The 26,931-nt window shown below is 38.9% G+C and overlaps 1 protein-coding gene across 17 annotated transcripts in view; it reads left to right on the top strand.

Annotated features, from left to right (window-relative positions):
* CAMK2D (calcium/calmodulin dependent protein kinase II delta) overlaps positions 1-26,931 on the top strand; it is a 317,101-nt gene that overhangs the window by 85,772 nt on the left and 204,398 nt on the right. For all 17 annotated transcript variants that reach the window (XM_070791027.1, XM_070791029.1, XM_070791031.1 and 14 more), the window contains exon 3: positions 25,696-25,755. In XM_070791027.1, coding sequence (XP_070647128.1) covers positions 25,696-25,755 — 60 coding nt within the window. The remainder of the gene's footprint in view (positions 1-25,695; positions 25,756-26,931) is intronic.

The raw sequence follows: 26,931 nt of genomic DNA on the forward strand, positions 1-26,931 counted from the left end.
CTAATTCTTTACTGTCTGAGCCACTAAGGAAGCCTCGCATTGCCTGTTTTTGTTTATTTTCATAGTTGATAGATGTATTTTACTGTCCTCTATAAGCTCATGAGTTTCCTTTTTGAAATCTGAATGTAAGTTATATATGTATCTGTTCAAACCATGCAAGGTGGTAGCAGGGGCTCTTACACAGGATAGCGGGCCCTGGACATTTACAGGATTCTGGGAGATGGGCTCAGCTGCCATTTGGAAAAGCTGCTGTGTTTGAAGAGTCAGCCCTTTGATTGGTGTGCTCTCTCCGGATGCGCCTTACTGAAGGCAGTCAAACAGAGTGAAGGACTTGGCTCGGCCTCTACTGCCTCTGAGGCCTGTCCGGTTCTCTGCTGCTGGTTCTCTGCAGGTGTGTGCATCAGAGACGAGGACGAGCGGGTTTGTCCTTTCAGGGAGCCCACCGCCTCCAGTGGGATGCCGTGGGGCCACAGCTTCTAAAGCTGCTGCAGCACAGTATTTGAAACTGACCTCAAGATTTTGATCTCTCAGTTTATTTTTAGAAGTAATGACAGTATAGCACTTTGAGGCCTGGATGTTATTTCTAGACTGAAGAGAAATATTATTTTTCTGAGAAGTAGAATTTTGGGATTTTAAATGGATTTTTGGTAAGGGTTTCTGAAGCTTTTCCAGTAAATGGGACTTGCTAGCCAAAAAGGATAGTTGGGAAGCCATATGTTTACCCTCTTCCTGCTGAATTTCGTCTCCAATCCTGGGCCTGGGAGATGTCTTGGAGAGGATGTGTGATCTTCTTGCCCCTCATTCTTAACGAGTCCCCAGATGCACAAAGAAAGAAGCATTCATTCTTTTCTGCTTTCCAAGTTACTAAATTTTAAATTACATTTATACATACAATACCTACTAGGTTGGCTATAGGGAATATATTTATAACTTGTAACATGGCATATCTGTTAGTTTGCCCAGGAATTTGGAGACACACGTGCACTTATTTGTGTCTCATTTGGAATGAATGAACAGTAACTTTTTATGTGTGTGTGTGTATGTGTATTTTGGATTGATTATATGTTAATTTATATGATACATGATTATTCTGTTTGGAGAAATGTCTTCATGAATTTTAATTTTTGCGGATACAATATTCATTAGTCTCTTAATTGAAATCCTTGCCTATAGTCAATCTTTTTTCCTTTGGTTTCATACTCTATAATACCATCAACTTAATTTTTCTAAAATAACAATATCCAGCACTTTGGTACTGCTCACTGTATGCCAGACACTGTTCTGTTCTTATATAGAAATCTCTCTACAACTGCATGAAGTTGGTACTATTAATATCCTCATTTTTTATAAAAAGAAACTGAGGCACAAAGAGGTCAAAGCACTTACCCCAGGTCACAAACCTTGTGGTAAGTGGATGAGATGGTATTTGAACCTAGGCAGTCTAACTCTGGAGAAGGCAATGGCACCCCACTCCAGTACTCTTGCCTGGAAAATCCCATGGAGGGAGGAGCCTGGAAGGCTGCAGTCCATGGGGTCGCTAAGAGTTGGACACGACTGGGTGACTTCACTTTCACTTTTCACTTTCATGCATTGGAGAAGGAAATGGCAACCCACTCCAGTACTCTTGCCTGGAAAATCCCATGGAGGGAGGAGCCTGGTAGGCTGCAGTCCATGGGGTCGCTAAGAGTTGGACACGACTGGGTGACTTCACTTTCACTTTTCACTTTCATGCATTGGAGAAGGAAATGGCAACCCACTCCAGTGTTCTTGCCTGGAGAATCCCAGGGACGGGGGAGCCTGGTAGGCTGCCATCTATGGGGTCACACAGAGTCGGACACGACTGAAGCGACTTAGCAGCAGCAGCAGTCTAACTCTAGAATCTCTGTACATAACCACTGTATTATACTTACTTGCAAAAATAAAAAAAACCTGAGTTCACCCTTCTAATTAAAGCCCACATTCTCTGCAGCATGGTTCCCATCTTGTCAGTATTGGATTGCAGTTAACCGTTCAACAGCACAAGGGGGTTAGAGACACCTATCTTGTGTGCATTGACAATCTGTGTGTGAGCTCCAGTCCTTCTATATCTGAGGTTCCTCCACATCCGTGAATAGAACAAATGGCAAATTGTATATTGCTGTAATATTTACTACTGAGAAAAAAATCAGTATATATAAGTGGACTAATACAGCTCAAACCCGTGTTGTTCAGTGGTCAACTGTAATTTGTCAGCTCTTTAAGGTTCTCCCTAGGTCATGTTTGAGGTCTTTGTTCACAGCAAGTATATTAAACTATTTGCTCTTCTCCAAACATTCCAAATACTTTTTTGCTGACTGTGTAGTGTTAGTTATGCTATGCTTTTTGTCTAGAATCTGCTTCATCATTGTCTCACTGGAAAACCCATACTTATTCTTCAAAGCCCAGATGGGACTTCACCTCTTTTTCTCTCACGTTTTGTTCCCACAGTACTGAATGTGTAACTCTGCTTGGGTGCTTCCCTCATTGTATGGTGCTGTTTATCTATCTTTGTTTTTCCTTCTTGACCTGCAGGGCTTCTTGAGGTCTGGGATCCATTTTTCTTGTCTTTGTATCCTCAACACACCTAGCATAGAGCCAGATTCATGGGTAGCACTCAAGAAATATTGTCAGTATTTAATTAAATTAAACGTTGAATCAGTTTGCTTCCTAGAATTGCAAGAAGGTTGAGGCAACCAGAATCTGGCAGCAGCGTCTACTGAGAGGAAAACATGTCAGGCGCTGGGAGTACCAGGCCCCTGCTGATCTCCTGTGACCGTCTCCTAAGCAGACTCAGCCCTCACACCCACTCCCGTGTCCTGGGTACTGTGCTCTCAGAGTCTCCTGTACAGGTGGTGGAGGCTTTTGAAATGCCTGAAACCAAACCATTACACCCACTTAAAATAGTTTCTCTTGTCGGGGTATGATAAGAGGTGGGTGGGAAAAAATTAGTGTACACAGCCCATTTCTTGGGAGTTGAGGTTGCCAATTAAATGTCATGAATGGAATAAAATAGCACATACAAGTTGTGTTTAAAATATTTTGCTTCTTATTTTTCTATTCACTTTAATTTAGAAAGTCAGTTTCCAGATGTTGGATGAGCATTGACTAATTCCTCAGTACCCTCTTTCATTCTGTTTTCTTGATTATAGATCATCTGACTCAAGTACATTTAGAGAAACTGGCAGATGATTGAATATGGTGAAACTAAGAGCCTTTTGTTTCTCTAAAGAAGTGAATTCAGTGAGGTTTATTACAGTCACAGAGCACCATGTACTTTAACCCTTCTTTGATCCAGCAAAACGTTGATGACTCATTTTGACTTTAGTTGAAGAATGTTTGAATTGAAACATTTAATAGTAATACTGGAGGAGCACTTTTCTTTACTAAATGTTAAAGATGATATTATTTTTAATTGAAACTAAAAGCCAAATTAAAGGTCTTTGCATGGTTTCACTAGAACAGAGGGTTAGAGAGATGGAGATTTTTTGAGGACTCTAGGCATTCGGGATGTAGTAGAGAAGGAAAAAGTAAGAACAAAAACGTGGCCCACTCATAATTGTGCTATAATTTTAGTCAGTGTTGGACTAGAAATTAAAGTCTGAATGATGCTGCAACAAATTAGGGATTTGGATTGTCAAGACTTACAAATTAAAAAAATGAATCTAAATGAAAATAGTCTGCAATTTAGAAAAATTAAGGGACCTAATATTTTTAAATCAATTTATAAAGATCTCTGTGTGTAGTTTTCTCATTTACCTTATTCTCTTTTTAAAGTATTTCATATTTAGGAATTATTAAACAAAGATCTAATGTATTGTTCTTCTTCCCATATCAAAACAACTAAAACATTGATCTCATGTTCTGTGATGGAAGTTTCCATGCATGCAATCTAATTTAAGTCTCTCAATTGTCCTATAAAGCATTTTCATCTTCCATCATGTAAGCACAGAAAAGGAAGCTCAGCCATTGCCCCAGAAAGTAAGGGCAGGATTCCAATTTGGGTCCACAGTTCCTGTATCTCATGCTTCCTTTCACTGGATTGAGAATTTCAGTTTCAGAAAAATGCCTTGAGCTAGGGAAACAAACATACTGAAGTTACAAAACTAATTAAATAGCAAATTTTAAATGGAAAGGCCATTTTTTTATATGGGGTATATCGTTTGGTATATTTTAAATGGAAGCCATCTGTCTAAATAAAATATTTCATTTTGCAGTTATTTAAATCTTAATATAGGATTTGATTAAATGGTGGTCTAACCAGGTATTAATCTATGATTTTTAACTCTCGATATGATCACTCATATGGTCTTCCCTGATAGCTCAGCTGGTAAAGAATCCACCTGTAATGCAGGAAACTCCAGTTTGATTCCTGGGTCGGGAAGATCCCCTAGAGAAGAGATAGCATACCCACTCCAGTATTCTTGGGCTTCCCTGGTAGCTCAACTGGTAAAGAATCCACCTGCAATGCAGGAGACCTGGGTTCAATCCCTGGGTTGGGAAGATCCCCTGGAGGAGGCCATGGCAACTCACTCCAGTATTCTTGCCTGGAGAATCCCATGGACAGAGGAGCCTGGCGGGCCACAGTCCATGGGGTCACAAAGAGTTGGGCACAACTGAGCGAATAAGCACACATGGTCCTTGTAATTTGGAATGAACTTGGGATAAAATTTAAGGTCAGATTTTATTTCTCAGAACAGCTTTGGAGTTTTCTGTGGCTGTTGAATGACCTTCTGGGATTGGTCATATCACTATCTTTGCACTGAAAATTGAATGTACAGTTTATCTCATTTTTCATTTTTTATGTAGAAGTATCATCTGTGATAGATGGGAGGAAGGGAAGGAGAAGAAGTAGCTTAAGCTTAAATACAGCTTGCAGTACAGCTCTTGTATTTGCCTCGGAAAATGCGGTCAGCAGGGAGCTGATACCTGATCTTCTACTGGTGCTTCCTTAATTTACTGAATGATTATAGGGAAACTACAGGATCCCTTTTTGTATTTCATTCTCAGTGGCTCTTAATTTAGGGCTATGCTCTTTGTAACCTACCTATCTGACAGGGAGATGGTGAAGATTAGTTATACCATGCCGGCCAGTTGCCCAGCACTGCCCCAGAGAAAGGGGCAGCCCTGTCATTAGGAGGCCTTCCCCTGTCTCACATCGCTGCGCGGGATGGTGCCATCACTCCGTATCCTGACGGGAGGTCGCCTCCATTCAGGCCAAGGACAGGTTTTCCCGTGACACAGAGAACATCTTCTCTTCTGGTTCTGTGTGACCAGGCAGATTGCCATCTCTGCGGACCTCAGTGTCCTCATCTGTGAGAGCAGCAGCCCTCAGCCCCGTGACTCCTAAAGGGAATTACCCTGGAGTTGCTCTCATTTTGTCCTTTCGCTTCTCTTGTCTCACCCAGTTTCTTGAACCTATTAAGCTTTTTTTAAGCTCATGTGCTATTAAGGAAGTGTGGCAGACGCTGGGGTAGGCCTTTCTGGAGGGGGGCCTTGCTGGGCAGAGAAAGGGGGCAGGTGTTAACTTCAGCTGCAGAGATCTCTTGTCTTGGGTCCAGTGAGCCAAGGCCTTGTTGGCCTTGCCTAACAGTTTCATGTCTCGCTCTGCCTGATCTTCCTTCCTTCCCCTTTCTTTTATGAGACTGATCTCTCTAAATAGCTTCTGGTTCCATTTCCACAGAACTTGGTCAGTGAGAAGAACTTAAGCATGTGAGAACAGGACTAGTAGGAATTTCCTCAAGTCACAAATGAATACACTTTTTAATAATAACCTGTCATATTCTGTAATTTATTAATTTGGAAGTAATATTTTCAGATTAAATGAAGATACCCAAAAAAGAAAAGTTCAGTCACTATTAGATTTGTGATTTTTATATAGATAACTATATAGGATTTTTTTTTACTGGACATGAGCGAAGCCTTTGACAAGTAAAGTCCTTACTTAGTTCTTTTAGTGATATTTGTAGTAAGTCGTAGTTTTAAAATCACCATTCTTTATCCCTAAATATATCTTCATTAAGTTTTTTGTATAATTAACTATTAGTTCTTGCAAAGAAATAAATAGCAAATATTACAGCTTTTTCCTGTGTGCATTAGAGATATTTAAAGTGTTCTTTAGCTATTCTTCAAATACATCATTTTGGGTATAACTGAGGCCTGCTCTTGTCTCCTTTCTTCCTTCTCTTTTTCTTTATTCCTTCCTTAGTGGTTTGGGTATTGTTATTTTTGACTTAAAAAACAGTGAGTCTGACAGCTACTATGGAATTGATCTCATTATGAAGAATATGTGCTGGGCATTTTTAAGAAATTCAATTTTACATTGTAATGAGGGAGTTGATGTCTCCTTTCTTGTGCTTTAATTTCAAATTTGCATTTGGAGATTTGTCTTTTTTATATTTTGAATTTTATATCTTTTCATATTTTTAGAGTTGTCAAAACTCAATGTAACTTTTAAAAAATTTGATTTCTCCCTATCTGTGCTTAGAGGATATGACTCAGTATTTCTGTTTTCTTTCATGTGTTATTGTTGATTTTTCTTTTCTTTTTTTGTTCACAGTCCACAGCTTGTGGGATCTTAGTTTCCAACCAGGGGTTGAACCCGAGCCCTCAGCCCTGAAAGCACGGAGTCCTAACCCCTCGACCACCAGGGGATTCCTGATTATTGTTGATTTTTTAACTTAGAGCAGAGACGCAGAGACTGAGAAATATGTAACTAGTCTCCATGGCAGACATATAGAGAAGAGTTTAAAGAAAAGGGGCTTGGAGAAGGAAGCATTTAAATGACAATAGCATGTATCAGAAGAGAAGAGGATCAGAGACTGAATTCTGACATATGTGTGTTTAGTAAATATAAGCTGCTTTTGATTTTATTCACTATTTATGTTGTGGAGAGAAAGTAAATTATGTCAGTTACATCAGGCCTTTGAAAGTTTACCTCTGTAGCATTAACTGACCTTCATATGTCCTTATTTGTTTTTTCATCTGCCCATTCATCCATTTTAACAAGTTTTCAGCTCTTAATGGTATTGCTAACATCAGACCCCAGAACAGTATTACATGAATGGAATGTATTCCAGGTGTAAAATACCAAAGCACAATGCATACCATGTTATTCCTTTCATGTAAAGGACAGAAGCACACTAAATCTATGTGATTTGAAGTCAGGATAGTGGTTACTGTGGTGTGGGAGGTGGGGTCTGGGAGTATCAGAGGGTTCTGGGTATTGATGAGGTTCTGTTTCTTGATCTGGGTGCTGGTTTCATGGGTGTGTTCATTGTGCGAAACATCATTGCACAATATACTTATGGCATATGTAGTTTTCTGTTTGTATTTTATACTTAAACATATTTTTTAAAATATCAGGCTAGGAAAATTCCCTTGGGCTACCTAGACTTTTAAGAATCGCATATCCAAAAAACAAAGAAATGAACTCTAGCCACAAACAACAAGAAGCAATCCCAGAATTGAGTACAGAATCACACAAATGGAAAAAATCTTCGTCTAGCCCACTGACATCATGAGCCTAAAAGACTCTGGAGTCTTGCATGTGTCCTGTGGTACTGTGATTTCACTTCTTACAGCCAAGGGGAGTGGTGTTCAGAGAGGCCCAGTAAGTTGCCCAGGGACTGCCCCCCACCCCAAATCTGCTGGAGAACACCCTGATCCACCTGCTGCCTCTGCATGAATTGTACTGGTCTGCTGCTAAAAGCAGCTCCTTCGCAGGACTCTATTACAAAGGCTTCTAACGACAACTCAAGCAGAAAGTGTGTCTTTCATTTAACCCTCAGGTAACCTGATTTTCAGCTGCCCAGAACTATCAAATTATGAAAGATTCCATTTGTTTGAAAGTTTACCAAGTGATAGCTGTCCTGTCACTTAGCTATTATTTTCATGGTTGTTTTTAAAAAAGAGCTTTTGAAGATCTTTGAATCTGAGTCAAGATACTCTTTTATGCACATTTATACATAAATTTCCTACATAAATAACCTTGTAAGAGATCCCCTTTCGATTTTTGTTTTCTGCCACCATGAAAGACACTTTTTTCTCTGTACACATGGGGCTATTTCTACTTGAATGATAACTCTCCTTAATTTATGACTTACAATTTGTATATAGATACATATACATATGTTTGTGTATGTATATACGTGTGTATGTGTGTGTACAGATATATAAACTAAACTCGATCATAGCTTTCTTATAATCTAGTGAGTATCCCCATCTTAATCCAACAAGCATTGCATTTTCTAGACTCTAGGCTCATTTCTCATCCCGTGGCCAGTGCTGACACAAGGCTTTCTTACTCAGAGTCTTGTCTGACTCTTCTAACAGCCTCTGGATATACTGACTATGTTATCTTCATATCTCTGTGGCCACCTGGAGAAGGAAGTAAGCCAAGTTGTATCAGGAGCAGTCTCTATTCTTATTTTTGTTTTCCTGTTTGTTCTATATTATTTTTCCCTGTTTATTCACAAATTCATTCGATAAAATTTCATTGCTTATTTGCCATGTGCCAGACACTGTCTTAGATGTAGGGTATAGAATGGTGAACAAAAATTGACATATCCTGCTTTATTGGATCTTACCATTTATTGCAGAGAGAGATCATTAAAAAAAAAATCTTACAACTAAATAAAAAATCAACTGTGGCAAATAACTATGAAGTGGAATTTCTGCTATGTGTGAGCAATAATAAGGAATTTCAACCTGTTAGAAAAATGCTCCCTTGAAGAGAAAATACTTGTTTTAGTATGTGGAGAATAACCAAATATAAATCAAAAAGAGGTGGAGTGAGTTTCCAGCCGGTGGGGTACCTGCCCCAAAATCCTGAGGCAGGAGAATTCATGGCACTTATGAAGAAATCAAAGAAGGTCAGCCCGTATGGCTGGAATAGAGTACAGACAAATATGGAGGAAAGTAAATGATGGATTAGGAAAAGGAGAGGACTTGGTGACCTGTTTTCCTGATGGTTTGAGAAGAGTTACCTAGGAAGTGTTGAATGAACATTTTGGAAAGTCAGTAGTTAGTGGTTAGAGATTTGAATTTTTCCCTTCCTGATTCCGGAGGAGGATAGCCAAGTTTCAGGGAATGACTGCACAAGTGGTAACCAGACTGGAGTGGAGGTGAAGATCACCAGAGACGGAGAGGCCAAGGAAACGAAAGTCTGTGACTAGTTATCCGTGTGTGTGTTGAAGTAGCCTACCATGTTGTGATGACAGACTTTGGGTGAAGTAGAAGACTGGCTAGATGCCAAGTCTTAATAAATAAAACAGACTGAATTATTGGGGTAGGGGGAACCACTTAATCCAAGTAAACATTTCATAAGATCTGAATAATTCATTTTCCTCTGTTTACATGAGAACTTGACCTTTGATGCAAGTATTGTGTTGGCCGAAAAGGTCATTCGGGCTTTTCCATAACATCTTATGGGAAACCATAACGAACTTTTCTGGCTGACTCAGTATTTTGAGGAGCCAGTTAGTCACATCATTTTGACAGATACTGTACAGAGGGGCACACAGTGGTCTAATTTGGATATATTTCATCTGTAAGGGATATTCCTCTCCCCAAATTCTGGTTTGTAGGCTTTTATCATTCATCTAGCCGGTCAGTCAGTCACGCCTCTGTTCTAAAGCAGTTGCCTGGGGGACTCAGGCAGTCTACAAAAGAATGATTTTTAAATCATACTTCATACGCTACTCTCTTCCTTTGCTTATACATAACTTTAAGTCATATTTAGGTATATGCAAAGGAAAAGAGTAGCAAAGAGTGCATCAAAATGTAAACAATGGTATATCTGGGTAGGGTGGAGTTTTTGTTCATTTGTATTATGTTTTGGCCATCCCTGTGGCCCATGGGATCTCAGTTCCCCAACCAGAGATTGAATCCAGGCTATAAAGTACCGAATCCTAACCACTAGACCACCCAGAAATTCCCTGGGTAGTGGAGTTTTAACAGATTTTATCCTGTAAATATAATTTTCCAAAAAAATGAAAAGATGCCAAAGTTTCTTAGAGAAATGGCTGGCTCCAGGGTTGGAACAGGGAGAGAACAAGAGAACCCTGGAACATTTTGAGAATCTATCATTTTTACAATAAGATTTTTTAGAAAAATAATATTAGAGTGAAAGAAATGAGGATGGCGACAAGTCAGAAATAATTAGGTGAGGTGGAGGAGATGTTGTGTAGGAGATGCATGAGTTGTCAAGAGGGATACGCAGGGTGGACTGTGGCCGTGTACTCGCTTCTGCTGCAAGAGCTAATGCAGAATGCTCTCTTCTGTTGGCCTCTGGTCACAGCCCCGCATTTCCAGGTCACTTGGCAGAATTCCTGGAGTCTCAGGTTTTAAAGGAGCAATTGGTATGGGTTTCTCCCTAGTGCCTCTGGCGTTTTATTCCCTGAGGAGAGGTTTAGCTGTTGATTTTTAACTGTGATGCTGAAAACCTCAGTAAGCTCCTGGGGTTTCCCCTGCCCCCCTGTATAGCTGTTAGGGAGCCGTGCTTTGATTCTGATAATACCTGTGGATTAACACAAATCAGAAATTGTTTTCAGTGTCACTCTGTCTACAGCAGCTGGGCAGTGGGTCTGTTCATTTACATGGAAGTGGATGTTAACTTCACATGTCAGCCCAGGACATTTTTTTGCCTGACAGCTTTAAAGTTCACCACACAGAGACTGATATCTTCCTCTTTCAGAGTTTAGGAGTCACCAGAGTCAATTGAGGTGGCATTTAATATGCCTCCTTATAAACTGTGGGCATTGGGCCAGGCAGGGTTGCAAAAAGCTCTTGCTTTAGAGCTGGCCCAGTTTGTAATGCCATGCCAATGCCAAACCCACGTCCTAAATGATGCAGCACTTCCTTGAGACAGAGCATTCTAGGTAAAAGATAAATGTTCATTCCTGACGGATGACGAAGACTTCCATCTGGAATGACAATGGGTTAAGACTGCCTGCCACTCATCATAAGTCCAGGGAACGCTGTCCTACAGTTTCAGGATCAGAAAGAATAAGATGGTACATTTTTAAAGTGTACGTTACCTAGAAAATTTTGAGGTAATTGGAAAGTGCATGAAATGCTCTCATGTAATGAGAACCTAGACTATTCTCCATAACTCTGTTTCCCAAGGAAACTAAACATGGTACTCTGAAAGCAGAGGAGTGGACGATGCGAAGGAAAGACTATGACAGTATTATTAATAGTAAATCCAAGCTCTAGATGGTTGCAGATTTTTTTAAAGAAAATATTTATAATCTAAATCAGATCACTTGTCTCGCACTGAAACTACCCTTTCTCAGCTCCTGCGAACCCATGTACATATTCACTTTTGTCCTTGATGAAATCTTGGTCAGATTTCAGAGCTTTGCAGTTCCTCTTAGTCACAAGAACAGTCTCATTTCAGAAATGTAGAAGTCCTTACCGATGTCATATTTAAAACTTGTCCCCTCTCTCATTTTAGGGTTAATGGCTCAGTGGGTGAAAGATCACCTGCAGTGCAGGAGACACGGGTTCAATCCCTGGGTCAGTAAGATCCCTTGGAGAAGGAAATGGCAACCCACTCCAGTATTCTTGCCTGAGAAATCCCCTGGACAGAGGAGCATAGTGGGTTACAGTCCAGGGGGGCGACTTAAGAGCACACACACCCACCCACCCTACTTCTCAAGTCAAGCCTGTTTCATGCTTGAGAGCCTCCATGGACCAGAGAAGGGGTGTGATACCTAACACTTGTTTTTTTTAACCTTATTTCCCCTTCTAGTCACTGATTGCTGTTTGTGGCCCTTGGGGACAGAGCTGTAAGGAGCCATGCAAGTCTCATCCCAGTGGTGCAGTTGTAATCTGCACTGCTACTATTGATGGATGCAAGATCGCCAACTAGCTTTCAAGGCACGTCAACAATTCCTCTTAGGGACCTCTGGGGATAGTTATGCTGATGATGGCCATGCTTCCCCTGGCAGGATGTTTGGGTTGTTTTTAACCGTCTTTCCTGCTCCTGGGCTTCCGGCATTCCACCCCTCTGTTAGGATCACAGTGCCTCCCTGGGTAACCCCTTCAGGATCGTCTATTAGAAAACAATCAGTCCCTCCTATGGGCTCACAGTCTGTTTTCATAGAAACCTGGTCTTAGCATTGTGGAAGTATAACCTGATGATGGACCTCTTTGCTTTACAATTCCAGGGGTAGCTGTTCTTATTTTTCTCAAAATCAGAGGGATGCACCTCATCTGATATTTCTGAGTCACCCCTTCTTTCCTTAATTCGGTACCTTTGGGTAAGCTCCATTCCAGTGTTGGGTAGGAGGAGATGCAGAGTGTTCTCATGACTCTATCTGGAGCAGTTCTCCCTAGTGGTCTTATTATCTGCTTCAGTTCAGCTGGAAATAAGCAGTGGGCTCATGACTGAGAGTGGCTTCAACTGACCTCTTCATAAGTCCTGAATATACGGTCAGCACCCTGTAACCGACAGCTGCTTTTAGCTTTCAGGATTTCAGCTAAAACTGAGACCCTTTCATTTTAATATCTTATCGTAATAGTGCTTTTAAAACTCTCAGTTAGATGGTTACATTAAATCTCATATTTGTGCAGTCTAGTAAATAAAAGTACCCATAAGTGATGAACTAGGAATATATGATTAAAATATGTAGTGGCAAGAATTGAAGGTGCCTTGAATTTTTTTACTTGGGGCGTACACTAATAAATGATAGTGTCACGTCTCCAATTCGATGGGTATTTTTATTATTAAAACCAATCATTTCTAGTTTAATTCGAAGTTCATGAGTAGCTAGACTGTAATAAGTTACTTTACCTTCAAAACATCATTCAGAGTCTTGTGTCTGCTTAATAAATATGCTTAAGTACCACATCTGACATAGGGATTTCCCCCCAACTATAAAGATAAGGTATCTCAAATCTGTGGTATTCTGCTAGGATAGAAAGGAATAAGCATAGCTTTTTACAGATATAAGATGTGCTGAATTTTGCCCTTATTCCTGGCAGAGCCTCTGTTGTGAAAGCCATTTTTTTTTCCTCCTAATTTTCTACTTGGTGATCTTTTCACTGTGGTTCGTCACTCATGATTGATACGTATATGACTTTTAATGACCAGTCTTAGTAATAGAAATGAGTTTATACTTACATAGAAGAGAAAGTTAATATACATTTTGTGAAGTATTTTATTTGTGGTTGTTTTATGTTTAGAATTTAAACAATAATTTATCTTCTTTTTTTTCATAAGTATAAGAAGGAGTGAGGATTCAGGATTAGTAGGGTCTGAAGCTTATGCAGTTTGGAAATTCTCTCTAAGGAAAAGAAAACAAAATTACAAACACAAAATTAAACTCAAAAGTAAATCTACATTTAGAATAAAAATAGTCACAAGAAATTATAAATTTTAAAGCTGACAGGTACTGCAAAGCACAATAAAATCCAGAAAAACAGAAAAAATAAACCTTGCTCTCCCTTCTCTGTATCCTTACTTGTGGGGTGAATGGCAGTACAAGGTTGTATCATGATGCCTCTTCTGGGTGTCCCGTCATCTCACGGCCGGCTGGATGCAGATGTATTCCTGGTAGCAGCCCTGCATTGGGATGACTAGCAAGAACATAACTATACCCAGAAGTGACTGGGAACAATGTAAATGTATCATTAAATCCAAATAAAACTATATCTTCAACTCAGCTTCCCCTTAGCTAGATCTCAAAACAGTTCATGCCCATTTCAGTATCACTCAATGCACGGAGAAGTGTGATGGAGCAGAAGGAGGTCTGGAAAGAAATAATGATCCTAACTGATGATGTTAAAACATCTTGTTTGGCAGGTTTTATGAAAACATATGATTGTGTTGTTAAGATGCTTTTGGTGGCCAGTGCATCTGCAAGGCTTTGAGGTTTAAGTTTTGTTAGCTTCCGTTACTTCTGAGGGAAAAATGTGAGTAACTGAATATTCCAGATGCTTAAAGGAACCATAAGAATCCATGTTTCTTACATTTCTTTTTTACATTCTTCTAAATTACTATCCAAACTCATTCTTTCATCTGTTTTTAATGTTAGTATTAAACCAGATAAAGGAAAAATGTGTAAATATTTTATACTTTTCATGTTTTGAATAAATTGTATACTTAATTATTAGAAAAACATATTTCAGCTCAGTTCAGTCGCTCAGTCTTGTCTGACTCTTTGCAACCCCATGGACTGCAGCACACCAGGCCTCCCTGTCCATCACCAGTTCCTGGAGTTTACTCAAACTCAAATCCATTGAGTCGGTGATGCCATCCAACCATTATATCCTTTGTCGTCGCCTTCTCCCGCCTTCAGTCTTTCCCAGCACCAGAGTCTTTTCCAGTGAGTCAGCTCTTGGCATCAGGTGGCCAGAGTATTGGAGTTTCAGCTTCAACATCAGTCCTTCCAATGAATATCAGGACTGATTTCCTTTAGGATGGACTGGTTGGATCTCCTTGCAGTCTAAAGGACTCTCTAAGTCTTTTCCAACACTACAGTTCAAAAGCATCAATTCTTCAGCACTCAGCTTTCTTTATAGTTCAACTCTCACATCCATACATGACTACTGGAAAACCCATAGCTTTGACTAAACAGACCTTTGTTGGCAAAGTAATGTCTCTGCTTTTTAATATGCTGTCTAGGTTGGTCATAACTTTTCTTCCAAGGAGCAAGTGTCTTTTAATTTCATGGCTTCGGTCACCATCTGCTGTGACTTTGGAGCCCCCCCAACATAAAGTCTGTCAGTGTTTCCACTTTTCCCCCATCTATTTGCCATGAAGTGATGGGATTGGATGCCATGATCTTATTTTTCTGAATGTTGAGTTTTAAGCCAACTTTTCACTCTCCTCTTTCACTTTCATCAAGAGGCTCTTTAGATCTTCTTCTCTTTCTGCCATAAGGGTGGTGTCACCTGCATATCTGAGGTTATTGCTATTTCTCCAAGCAACCTTGATTCCAGCTTGTGTTTCATCCAGTCCAGCATTTCTCATGATGTACTCTGCATATATTTTGTCTTGGGCTCCATATATATATTTTCTTGGGCTCCAGAATCACTGCAGATGGTGACTACAGCCATGAAATTAAAAGACACTTGCTCCTTGGAAGAAAAGTTATGACCAACCTAAACAACATATTCAAAAGCAGAGACATTACTTTGCCAACAAAGATTTGTGTAGTCAAAGCTATGGTTTTTCCAGTCGTCATGTATGGATGTGAGAATTGGACTATAAAGAAAGCTGAGCACCGAGGAATTGATGCTTTTGAACCGTGGTGTTGGAGAAGACTCTTGAGAGTCCCCTGGACTGCAAGGAGATCCAACTGATTCAAGAAATCAGTCTTGAATATTCAGTGGAAGGACTGATGCTGAAGCTGAAACTCCAATACTTTGGCCACCTGATGTGAAGAACTGACTCATTGGAAAAGACCCTGATGCTGGGGAAGATTGAAGGCAGGAGGAAAAGGGGATGACAGAAGATGAGATGATTGGATAGCATCACTGACTCAATGGACATGAGTTTGAGTAAACTCCGGGAGTTGGTGATAGACAGGGAGGCCTGGCATGCTGCAGTCCATGGGGTCGCAGAGTCGGACATGACTGAGCGACTGAACTGAACTCTGTATATAAGTTAAATAGGCAGGGTGACAATATACAGATTTGACATACTCCTTTCCCGATATGGAACCAGTCTGTTGTTCCATGTCCCGTTCTAACTGTTGCTTCTTGACCTGCCTACAGATTTCTCAGGAGGCAGGTCAGGTGGTCTGGTATTCCCATCTCTTTCAGAATTTTTCACAGTTTGTTGTGATCCGCACAAAGGCTTTGACGTAGTGAATAAAGCAGATATAGATGTTTTTCTGGAACTCTCTTGCTTTTTCAGTGATCCAACGGATGTTGATAAAACATATTTAAGGACAGCAAAATATGTTTACCACAATAAGAAAAGCTAAAAATGAACAGCACATCCATGATGTAAATGCTCTCTTGTTTTACTGTGCATATGCCTGTAAATCATCTGGGCCAGTGGAAAAAAATGGTACAGTGTGGATTGCATATGCTTTGTTTCCCTTCTGGGTCCATTTAGTCTCTAGGTAGTAAGTCTGAAAGATTTAATGCAACACGTCTCAAGTGATTTAACTCTATTTCCTAAACAGGAAATTGGAATTGTGCAGCAATTCCTTCCAAAACAAGTAAAATTATACCTGGGGCGAGTGCTGGGGTCTAGACCAACTTGTGGAAACTGAAGGCAGAATGATATATAAAATTTATTTCATTGCCTCTTTGCAGGAGTATAATTAGAATATTAAAAAAAAAAAACTTGTATGGATTAAATTATTGGTGTACAATTAATATAGAGATGCATGAAAATATCTTTAATTCTGTATATGTATGGAATAGTACCCTCATAACTTGTTTCTCTAGTGATTTGTCTTTTATATTAACAATCTCTTAAGACATAATAGTTTAAAAATGGTACCATTGACAGGCAGCCATATGTTGTGTGTGAGCTCTGACACCTCGTGTCCTAAATGTCACCCTGGCACATTTTGCTCTCCTTCTGTGGACGAGTCCTGATCGTTGCCTTCTGTGGGGACTTTTCCTGGCTATCTGCCTGTTCTGGATACCACCCTTCTTTTCTTAGGCTTCTGGTTTGCTTCTCCTGATGGACTGCTGGCGATCCTTGCAGTACTAGAGCGATGCCCTAGAACACACGGCGAGTGATATTGCCGTCTTAGCAGAACAGTGGACACACAGGCAGGCAGGGGCACCCCCTTGAGAGGGAGACGGCAGTGCCATCAGAGCTTGTGGATCTCGGAGGAGAGCTGGCTGAGTTCACTTAGTGCTCTAAGGGCGCCATCGGGGCTTCCTGTCCACCCACTTATCATCTGGAGGAAATCCACACTCCAGCGACAGTCTCCTGTTTAGAGCCCTGTGTCTGGGTTCTACACAGTTACACTCCCACTTCCCGTCCCAAGGGATAACAGCTCAGTTCAAATTCCTCAGCTGATTGGTTACCCACACCTAGTGAGAGGCTTACTAAGAGACTCCCCTAAGACTTCTGTTAGGTCTGAATGGAGTGTTCCATCTCCTCACTATATTTTTGGTAGCTATGTAGATATTCTGTATAATCAGATATTAAACATTTATATGAAAATATTTTGTGTAAGTTAATGTTTACTTTGCAGTTTTAAAAGGTCTATAACATTGCATTCTCATTTAAAATGCTGCTGAACAGAAGTGTGATAAGATAGGGATTTTTTTTTTTTTGGTCTTACATTTGCATAATTTTGTTTAAAGCATTATTTTCATAGCAGATAGAATGTCATGTCTCTGAATGAATACCGTTATTGTGGTGGAAAAGGGAAGTTTTTCTCCTGGAGGGCAGCATTAGAATGGTTGTATCAGATTTCACTATTTATTCCTTTACAGATATAGCAAATAGGCGAAATATATCATCTACCAACTCCCTCTAAAATAATAATATATGATAAATTATTTATCAGAACAGCATTTATTTTGGATGTGTGAAATGGATGAAAGAATATCATTAGTTTATATGTAACTGGTTAATTTGTTTAAAAGTTTTACATTTATGCAAATAAATTTTCTTTTATTCTTTTTGTTGTTCAGTTGCTCAATCATGTCCTACTCTTTGCGACCCCATGAACTGCACATTCCAAGCTTCCCTGTCCTTCACCATCTCTCAGAGTTTGCTCAAACTCATGTTCATAGAATCAGTGATGCCACTGACTGTATTCTTTATTTTGAGCTATTTAGAGTACAGCATGAATTTGAATAACTATGAGTTTTTGTCCATATTTTACCATATTGATTTTGTCTCTGTCTGACCATTGATATCAGTGGTTCTCTCACTATTTCAGTTATCAATGGTCTGAATAACATAATCATATGATTTTATGGAAAATCAATTTTTATATTAAAATACATGTAGAATGAATAATATTTGATGGAATTAGTATAGTGTTTCATGTATCTTTTAGAAATCTAGTTCTTTTAAAGTTGGACAGATTTTTTTTTTTAAATAATGATGCTATAATTTATTGATGTCCTACTTTTTTTTCCAGATGCTGTACCTGATGCTAGATATTTTATGCCCATTTGATAAACAATTTTTTGAGAGGTCTGGGAACTTTGACATCCAGTTGATAGTAAGTGGAAGAACCAGAGAGCAACTCTTGTCTGCTCTGCTCTAAAACCTGAGATCTTCCTCTCCCTCTGGGATATTAGTGGGCACAGAACTGATGGAGAGTGACCAATACCTGATGTCAGAAAGAATCTAGGTCAAGTGCAGAGTTTAAAAAATCAGTTTTATGGTGCGGATTAAAAATAGTCCAAAATAAAAGAGTGATGTGGAAGTATAGTGTTTAATTATGAGTTTAAAAATCCTTTTATTAAATGAATATGACAGCTTCAAATCCATATACATCATGCTCAGGTTTTGTAATGAAGTGAACCTTTAAATAGTTCCTTTTAACTTACAATGCAGTTTTAAATATGACCTACTTAAATGGACAGAATTTATTTTTCTACCGGAGGAAGGCCTCATTTAACGAGAAGTAATCTCTCTAACAAGAAAAATGTATTCAGAATGTAATTCCAAAACCTCCAGGAATAAGACTTCTATCTAAGTAACCACGTAACTAGTTCCAGAATCTGTATATTAGAGTCCATCTTTTATTCAGAGAAGATCTCTTCACGTGCTTACTGCCAGGTTATTTGTGATTGCTTTGTATTTTTATATCCTTGCTGGAGAAACTCATAGCAATAAGAGATGGCAGCAGCAAAAAAAAAAAAAAAAAAAAAGTGTGAAGAACCAGAGAAACTGTAATGAACAGACACAGGAGTGCACACTGTACAGTAGTTTACATAACAGGTTTCATCTACCTTCTGAGAGTGGAGAACCAGTCAGGCTTGGTTTTACAAGGAGAATAGGAGAGTCTCTTATTTGAGGCTGTAGTTTCTTAGAAACTGAACAAATGTGAAAAAAGTTGAGAATCAAGTTGGGCTGGTTGTAGTGCAGAAGCCAGAGAAGCAGGATTAAAATGGATAGATCTGAGGCACTGGTCTCCCACTGGAGCTCAGGGCCAAGGAAGAGCCAAGGAGACAGGAGTAGTGAAGGCCACAGCTTAGGATGGGAGTCCCGGAGGCCAGCAGAACAGAAAGGAGGGATGGAGCTGGATTTTAAACTTCCCACTTTCCTGGGCTTCGGGGGTGACCCCTGCTTAATTTTCATATAAGATTATTTTAAGGGTGACGATCTGTTTGTAGGGAGAAGGAACTGGAAGAGTTAAACCTTCTTGGGCGTAGCAGATCCATGCCTTCCTTAGGCTGTAGGTTTACACTCGTATGTGTGTTCGTGTGTGTGCCTGTGTGTGGTGGTGGGTGCATTTGGGGAAGGAGGTGGTAAGTGACTGATGATTAGAGACTGAGCTCAAGCCACTGCCCAAACCATCCTTTGGCACTGCCCATACTGCAACATGATTCCACACAGAGGGACAGGGCAGACAGGGATACAGGGCAGCTTCCTGTGGGTTTTCACACCTCAGCAGGCCTCTGAGGACGGCACTTAAATACAGCGGAATAATAACTAAAGCTAAAATGGTGACCCTGTGGTGTCAAAGATATTAAATTGTATCTCCTCAGTGTAAGAAAAAAGACTAACCTCCCCCTCCCCAATCAAGAGGTTAACCTTTTAAAACTTTGTCATTTTTGTGGGACAGTTACTTTTGAAATTTACTTCCTGATAAAAACTCATTCCCTGATGCTGCCAGATAAGTAAGTTGCTGCTCTATGTAGCTTTAGTAATACTCCTGTTGCTTTGTGAAGGTGATTCAAGGATAGCACTTTAAGTTCACTTGTGATCAGTTATTTTTCATAAAGGTTAAAATTTTATTTGAATCAGGAGTGAAGGATGTATTTCATTAGGTCCAAATTCAAATTTTTGACCTCACTTGAAATAAAACATCTGAAGCTTAAGTATTAAAAAGTACCTTAAAACTGGGAATAAATAACTACATTTTCTCAAAATTCTCAGAAACTTTTGTAATATCTAGAGTTCTCTGTACTGGGTAATACTAGTCCCCACTTACTCTGTGTCTAAACTGGACAATGATATATTTTCCTTCCAGCATTTTTATGTGATGGGTCTTCAACCATGTATTGCTAACATCATGTACCTTGTCACACCTGACAAGATTGCAGCCTGAAGGGTTATACGTTTATTCATATTGTGGACTTGAGCTTCAAAAGAAGAATAAACCCAAACTATTATAGGTTGAGTACTTTAATAAATATTAAATGATAAATGAAGCTGGTTCTGCACTAGCTGCAGGGTGTGTGGATAATAAAAGAAAATCTTCAAATGGTGATATGTAGTATTATGGATATCTTTCTTGCCTTTTTTGATCTGTTTTTGCCTCTTACCATCGTAGTTGTAATTGCTGGGGATGAGGTAGGGTGTATAATTATTGTTGCCCCCTGAATGAGAAGTAAAGGAAATGTTAAATGTAAAACTAATTCTTCTCTTTAGCAGAATGAATACAGAAGTGTGCTTTTGGTAATAATAGGTGCTTAATGACTCCTCCTCACCTACCTACTCCCTTGAAAGTCACGAACTTGATGTTGAATGTGGAGCACACCAGGCAACACACATTTCCGTTTAATGAAAACTTTAGCTCAATCATCATGTTTGAGATGTCACAACATCTCCCAACGAAAGCGTGCAGAATGCCTTGCGACTCATAGGAGATCACTAAGTTATGTGACTGTATGGAAGAAAAAGTAAGTGAATGCAGGTATCAGAAAGAGACTCGTGAAACCTCAGTCCTCGTAGTCAGAGGTGGCACGCAGCCTCTAAGGTGGCCTTGACAACCTTACTTCCTGCTGTTCCTGCTCTTGTGTAACTATTTCCCCTTAAAAAGTAGGCCAGCTTAGTGACTTGCTTCTTTTTTTTTTTTTTTTTTTTAATTGGAGCCTAATTTCTTTACAATATTGTAATGGTTCTGCCATACATTGACATGGATCCACCACGGGTGTACATGTGTTTCCCCATCCTGAACCCCTCCCACCTCACCCCCCATCTCATCCCTGTGGGCTATCCCAGTGCACCAGCCCCAAGCACCATGTATCATGCATTGAACCTGGACTGGTGATCTGTTTCACATATGACAGTATACACGTTTCAATGCTACCCTCTCAAATCATCCCACCCTCACCTTCTCCCAGAGTCTAAAAGACTGTTCTATACATCTGTGTCTCTTTTGCTGTCTAGCATACAGGGTTATCGTTACCATTTTTCTAAATTCCATATATATGTGTTAGTATACTGTATTGGTGTTATTCTTTCTGACTTACTTCACTCTGTATAATAGGCTCCAGTTTCATCCACCTCATTAAAACTGATTCAAATGTATTCATTTTAATGGCTGAGTAATACTCCATTGTGTATTTGTACCACAGCTTTCTTATCCATTCATCTGCTGATGGACATCTAGGTTGCTTCCATGTCCTGGCTATTATAAACAGTGCTGCAATGAACATTGGGGTACATGTGTGTCTTTCAATTCTGGATTCCTTGGTGTGTATGCCCAGCAGTGGGATTGCTGGGTCGTATGGCAGCTCTATTTCCAGTTTTTTAAGGAATCTCCACATTGTTCTCCATAGTGGCTGTACTAGTTTGCATTCCCACCAACAGTGTAAGAGGGTTCCCCTTTCTCCACACCCTCTCCAGCATTGATTGCTTGTAGACTTTTGGATCGCAGCCATTCTGACTGGCGTGAAATGGTACCTCATTGTGGTTTTGATTTGTGTTTCTCTGATGAGTGATGTTGAGCATCTTTTCATGTGTTTGTTAGCCATCTGTATGTCTTCTTTGGAGAAATGTCTATTTAGTTCTTTGGCTCATTTTTTGATTGGGTCATTTATTTTTCTGGAATTGAGCTGCAGGAGGTGCTTGTATATTTTTGAGATTAATTATTTGTCAGTTGCTTCGTTTGCTGTTATTTTCTCCCATTCTGAAGGCTGCTTTTTAACCTTGCTTATAGTTTCCTTCATTGTGCAAAAGCTGACAAGTTTAATTAGGTCCCATTTGTTTATTTTTGCTTTTATTTCCCTTTCTGGGAGATGGGTCATAGAGGATTCTGCTGTGATTTATGTCAGAGTGTTTGCCTATGTTTTCCTCTAGGAGTTTTATAGTTTCTGGTCTTACGTTTAGATCTTTAATCCATTTTGAGTTTATTTTTGTGTATGATGTTAGAAAGTGTTCTAGTTTCATTCTTTTACAAGTGGTTGACCAGTTTGCCCAGCACCACTTGTTAAAGAGAGTGTCTTTTCTCCATTGTATATTCTTGCCTCCTTTGTCAAAGATAAGGTACGTGGATTTATCTCTGGGCTTTCTATTACTGACTTGCTTCTAACCGAGCACACATGGCAAGTGTGGTGGTTGTCACTTCATGATTAGGCTAGACGAAATAGGGACTTCCTTTTGCTAGCAGTTTCTTTCCTTTGGTGGCTTTGATGAAGCAAGTTGCCATGTTGGCATGTGGCAAGGAAGTGAGGGCAGCCTCCAGTCAGTGGCCAGCTAGGAAGCTGAGACCCTCAGCTCAGCAGCTCTTGGGGAACTAAATACTACCCCCGGCTATGGGCTTAGAAGCAGATCCTGCCCAGTCAAGATTCTCGATGGTACCCCAACCCTAGCTGATACCTTCATGGCATCTTGTGAGAAACCCTAAAACAGAGGGCTCACTTAAAATATGCCCATGTTCCGGGTACACAGAAAATGCAAGATTAAAAATACGTATTGTTTTAAGCTTCTAAGTTTGTAGTACTTTGTTTTATAGTGATGGAAAGCTAATACTTCTATTAGTTAGCTAGAGGCTGCCATAACAAAGTACCACAGACTAAGCCTGAATGATAGAAATTTATTTACTCAAATTATGGAGGCTAGAAATCCAAGACCAAGGAATTGGCAGGGTTGGTCTCTTCTGAAGCCTCTCTGTGATTTGTAGATGTCCATCTTCTCCCTGTGACTTCACGTGGTCTTCCCTCTTGGCACGTCCGTGTCCTAAACTCCTTTTCCTTTTAGGACACCAGTCATATTGCATTAGGGTCCACCCTTAATTACCTCATTTTAACTTAATTATTCCCTTTAAAAACAGTGTCTCCAAATACAGTCCCATTCTGAGGTACTAGAGGTTAGGAGTTCAACATAGGAATTTTACAGGGACACAGTCAGCCCATAAGAATAGGCTATATAAAATTCTATGTTTATCTTTACAGCTAAAATTTGATACCACTCACTTATTGTCCATAAAGGTCTTTTGCTACCTCCTTCTTCATTTTCACATAATTGTAGGTGTATCAGATGATATATAGCTCACATAGTTTAGCATATGTGTTTCATTTTCCTGTCTCCATTACAAAAATTATAATTCCTATAAGCATATGCTTTCCATATGCTTTATGTGTATTACTTCTACAGTATTTAACATGGTGTTAGATGCGTCTTCAAAATCTAGTTTAACATTTTGTGTTCATTTGTATATGCTGGAGTTAGAAAATCAGCACTTAAGTGCCTATTGATCCCAAAAGCACATCAAATTAAAGATTGGTTCAGGCAAGAGTTATCACTGAATGCTAAATATAGAGGGAAATTTTTATGAAGAGCAAGATGTTTTCATGATCTTAAAATGTATTCCCACATACTTGTTAGTTACAAAAGAAAATTAAAAAGATAATTAAAGAAATTCAGCAGCACCTTGATCTGGTTATCATTACTTTTGAGGAGCGATTGGACAGTGTGCACATCCAGATATGAGAGCCTGAGAAGGATAATGTTCTAGCTGAGAACACATAGCCTTAATCAACTCATGAGCGATCATTTGACAAAACCAAACAACCAAAATGAGAAATATTCTCTTTAAAAAATAGACATGATGGTATTCTTCAGAAATGTCAGGTCACAAAAGATAAGGGAAACTGCGGAAATATTCCAGATAAAGGAGCTAAAGAGAAGTGACACCTAAATGCCATATTTGACCCTAGACTGGATCTTGCATTAAAAGGAGAAAAATGCTATAAGGGACATCCTTGGGTTAAATTGACAAAGTGGGAGTGTGAATGGTAAATTATTGTCTTATTGTTAAATTTGTGGAAGTTGATAACATACTATGATTGTAAGAGAATATTCACAATTCTTGGTAATGCACACTGAAATTTTAGGGGTAAAGGACCTTAATGTTTATTAACTTACCTTTAAATGGTTCATTTTTTTATAAACATTCGTATATATTTGTATATACATGTGTCAATTAGGTAAATATGTGTAGATACACATGACCATATACATGGAGGGCATGTAAAATTGTGTAAAAAAAAATAGGTAAAATGTTAATAATATATCTGAATAAACAGTACCTAGGATTTGGGGGAACTATTCTTGGTCCTTGAGTTTTCTGTAAGTTTCAGTTATTTCCTAATAAATGTTTAAAAATTAAATGCAGTCACTTATGTTAATATAATGGGTTCATTATTATATTAAGTGAATTTATAAATACCTGTTTAAAGTTTGTCTCAGTTTTATTGCTAATAAGCATTAATAGATCTAATCCACATAGTCAAAAGCTTTGTTGGGGGGTTCCCAGATAATTTAAGAGTGTGAAGGGGTTCTGAGACCAGAGCGTGAGGACAGTGGCATAAGCTGTGTGGGTGATTAGGTGGATGCCCCTCAGTCTCTCGAGGCTGTCTTGTGGCCCTACTTAGTGAGAGCAGGTTGGTAGATGCCAGTAACTCATTTTATGGTCTTACACTTTCTCTGCCTTAGTTTTTGTACTTGTAAAGTAGGGATAATAAGATTGCCTGTCTTAGAGGGCTGTTGTAAGGTTTAAATCCGGTCTTTCAATAAGGACCACTCTACAATACTATTCTTACTGGCAGCGTGTGTTTCTGCTATGTTTTTGCTTCTCTGTCTGTTACTTATTTTGTGCTTTGGCTAGTGATTTTGGTTATAATTATGTGCATATGAACTACTATAAAGAAACCAAAGAAGAGTATCAGATAGTTTTTAAAATGCAAGTTTACAGTCATCTCTGTGCCCCTTCAAAGAAATGCTTAGGGATACAGAGAAGGGTGGAGACGAGCAAGCAGTTTGGTGTTTGGAGAGTCCATGATACATGGAAAAGTATCGTATGCCTAGGAAGCTGAACCAGAAATTCTGTGGAGTAGTTGATAGAAAGTATGTCTGGACAGGAAACACTTTGTTGTCAGGAATAAACTGTTACTAACCCTGTTTAGCACTGGTTCCATTGGCATTCTGATTGCTAGATAGATATCTTTTGTTTGAATGTGTATGTCCATATTGGCTTAAGTTGTTGTAACAGTATATACATAGGGTAATGATAAGAAAGAATGTTATTGTTTTGTGCCATTTTTACTGTTTTCCCCAGCTCAAATCTAAATTCAACACTGTTCTATACTGCAATCAAACTTCAAACCAATAAAAATATTTAGATTATTAAACTATTGTGTTTACCTAATTCCTAACTCAAATGACTTAAAAAAAGAAACCAAAATATAAATAAATATAAAGTCTTTATGTCATTTTAATATGTTGTTTATCATTGCTTCATCTTTTGGTGAAATGTAATTTATTTTTCTGTTTTTTTTTTTTAATAGATCATCAGAAACTGGAAAGGGAAGCTAGAATCTGCCGTCTTTTGAAGCACCCCAATATTGGTAAGGAAATGTTTTCAGCATGTTTTAAATATTAAAATTTTACATAACATAATTTTACACAACTTAAGATATTTCATAAACTAGAATATTATTTTTAATTATTAATTAATAGGTTCCTAACTTTTGATATCGGTTACATTTGATTCTTCAGAGTTTTTGAAAGTTTTTCAAGAGGTAGCAGTTCTTTCTTACCAGCACGTTAGAAGTAATATAAGGTATTTTAGTTGAATAGTGCTTTTATGTATCTTTAACGATTCTTCAGCTGCTGCTACTTTATGGAGAGACAGAACTTAAGCCATTATGTTAGTCAGCTAAGTTACTTTTCACCTCTCCTGTAAAATGTTTACTTTGTAATCATTGATTCTATTCTAGAAACTAGTATAATTATTTTAGAATATTATCCCTCATGAATATAATAACATGATGTTCAAAATTGAAAAATAATTGAATGTAAGAGAAATAGAGGAAAGAAACAAAGGAAAGGAAAAGAAAATGCCACATTCTGTGACAATAGTTTTGATTATTTTTGAAAAATGTTACTGCCCCACTCTGTTGGTTTTACTGTCAGCCAAAACGTTTCTGATGTGGGAGAAGGGGAAGAGGGAGCCGCAGTGCAGTAAAAATAACAAAGTCATTCATTGACAAGATCTAAGTTTCTCTATTTTTATGTATAAAGCCATTCTGGCTCTGTTCCTTCCTTGAAGTTTTTAGTATCGTTCATTTTTGTAGGTACTTCTTAGGTTCTTGAGTAAATAGACACAAGTAAATCTGAAGCATTAACAAATTAGTGGCTGTCTAATAAGAGCCTTCTGGTTACAGAGAACAAAACAACTTCTGAAATGTGAATATGCCTCATTCTAAGTATTTTACCCTAATAAAAGTCTATGGCATTTCTTAACTGGATGGATTATTTTGCTAGGACTGTCATAACACCAAGTTCCACAGACTGGGTAACTTAGAGAAATATCTTTTGTCACAATTCTGGAAACAAAAAGTCTGAGAACAAGGTGTGGGGAGGCATGGATTCTTCTGAGACCTGCCTCCTTGACTTCTTGGTGGCTGTCATCTTATGTTTTTACATGATCTTCCTTCTGTATAATGTCTCTACTTTAATTTCTTCTTTAAGGGCACTGATCACATTGGATTAAGGTCCCTCCTAAAACCTCAGTTACTTTT

Source organism: Bos indicus, chromosome 6 (genome assembly GCF_029378745.1).
Source record: "Bos indicus isolate NIAB-ARS_2022 breed Sahiwal x Tharparkar chromosome 6, NIAB-ARS_B.indTharparkar_mat_pri_1.0, whole genome shotgun sequence".
NCBI lineage: Eukaryota > Metazoa > Chordata > Mammalia > Artiodactyla > Bovidae > Bos > Bos indicus.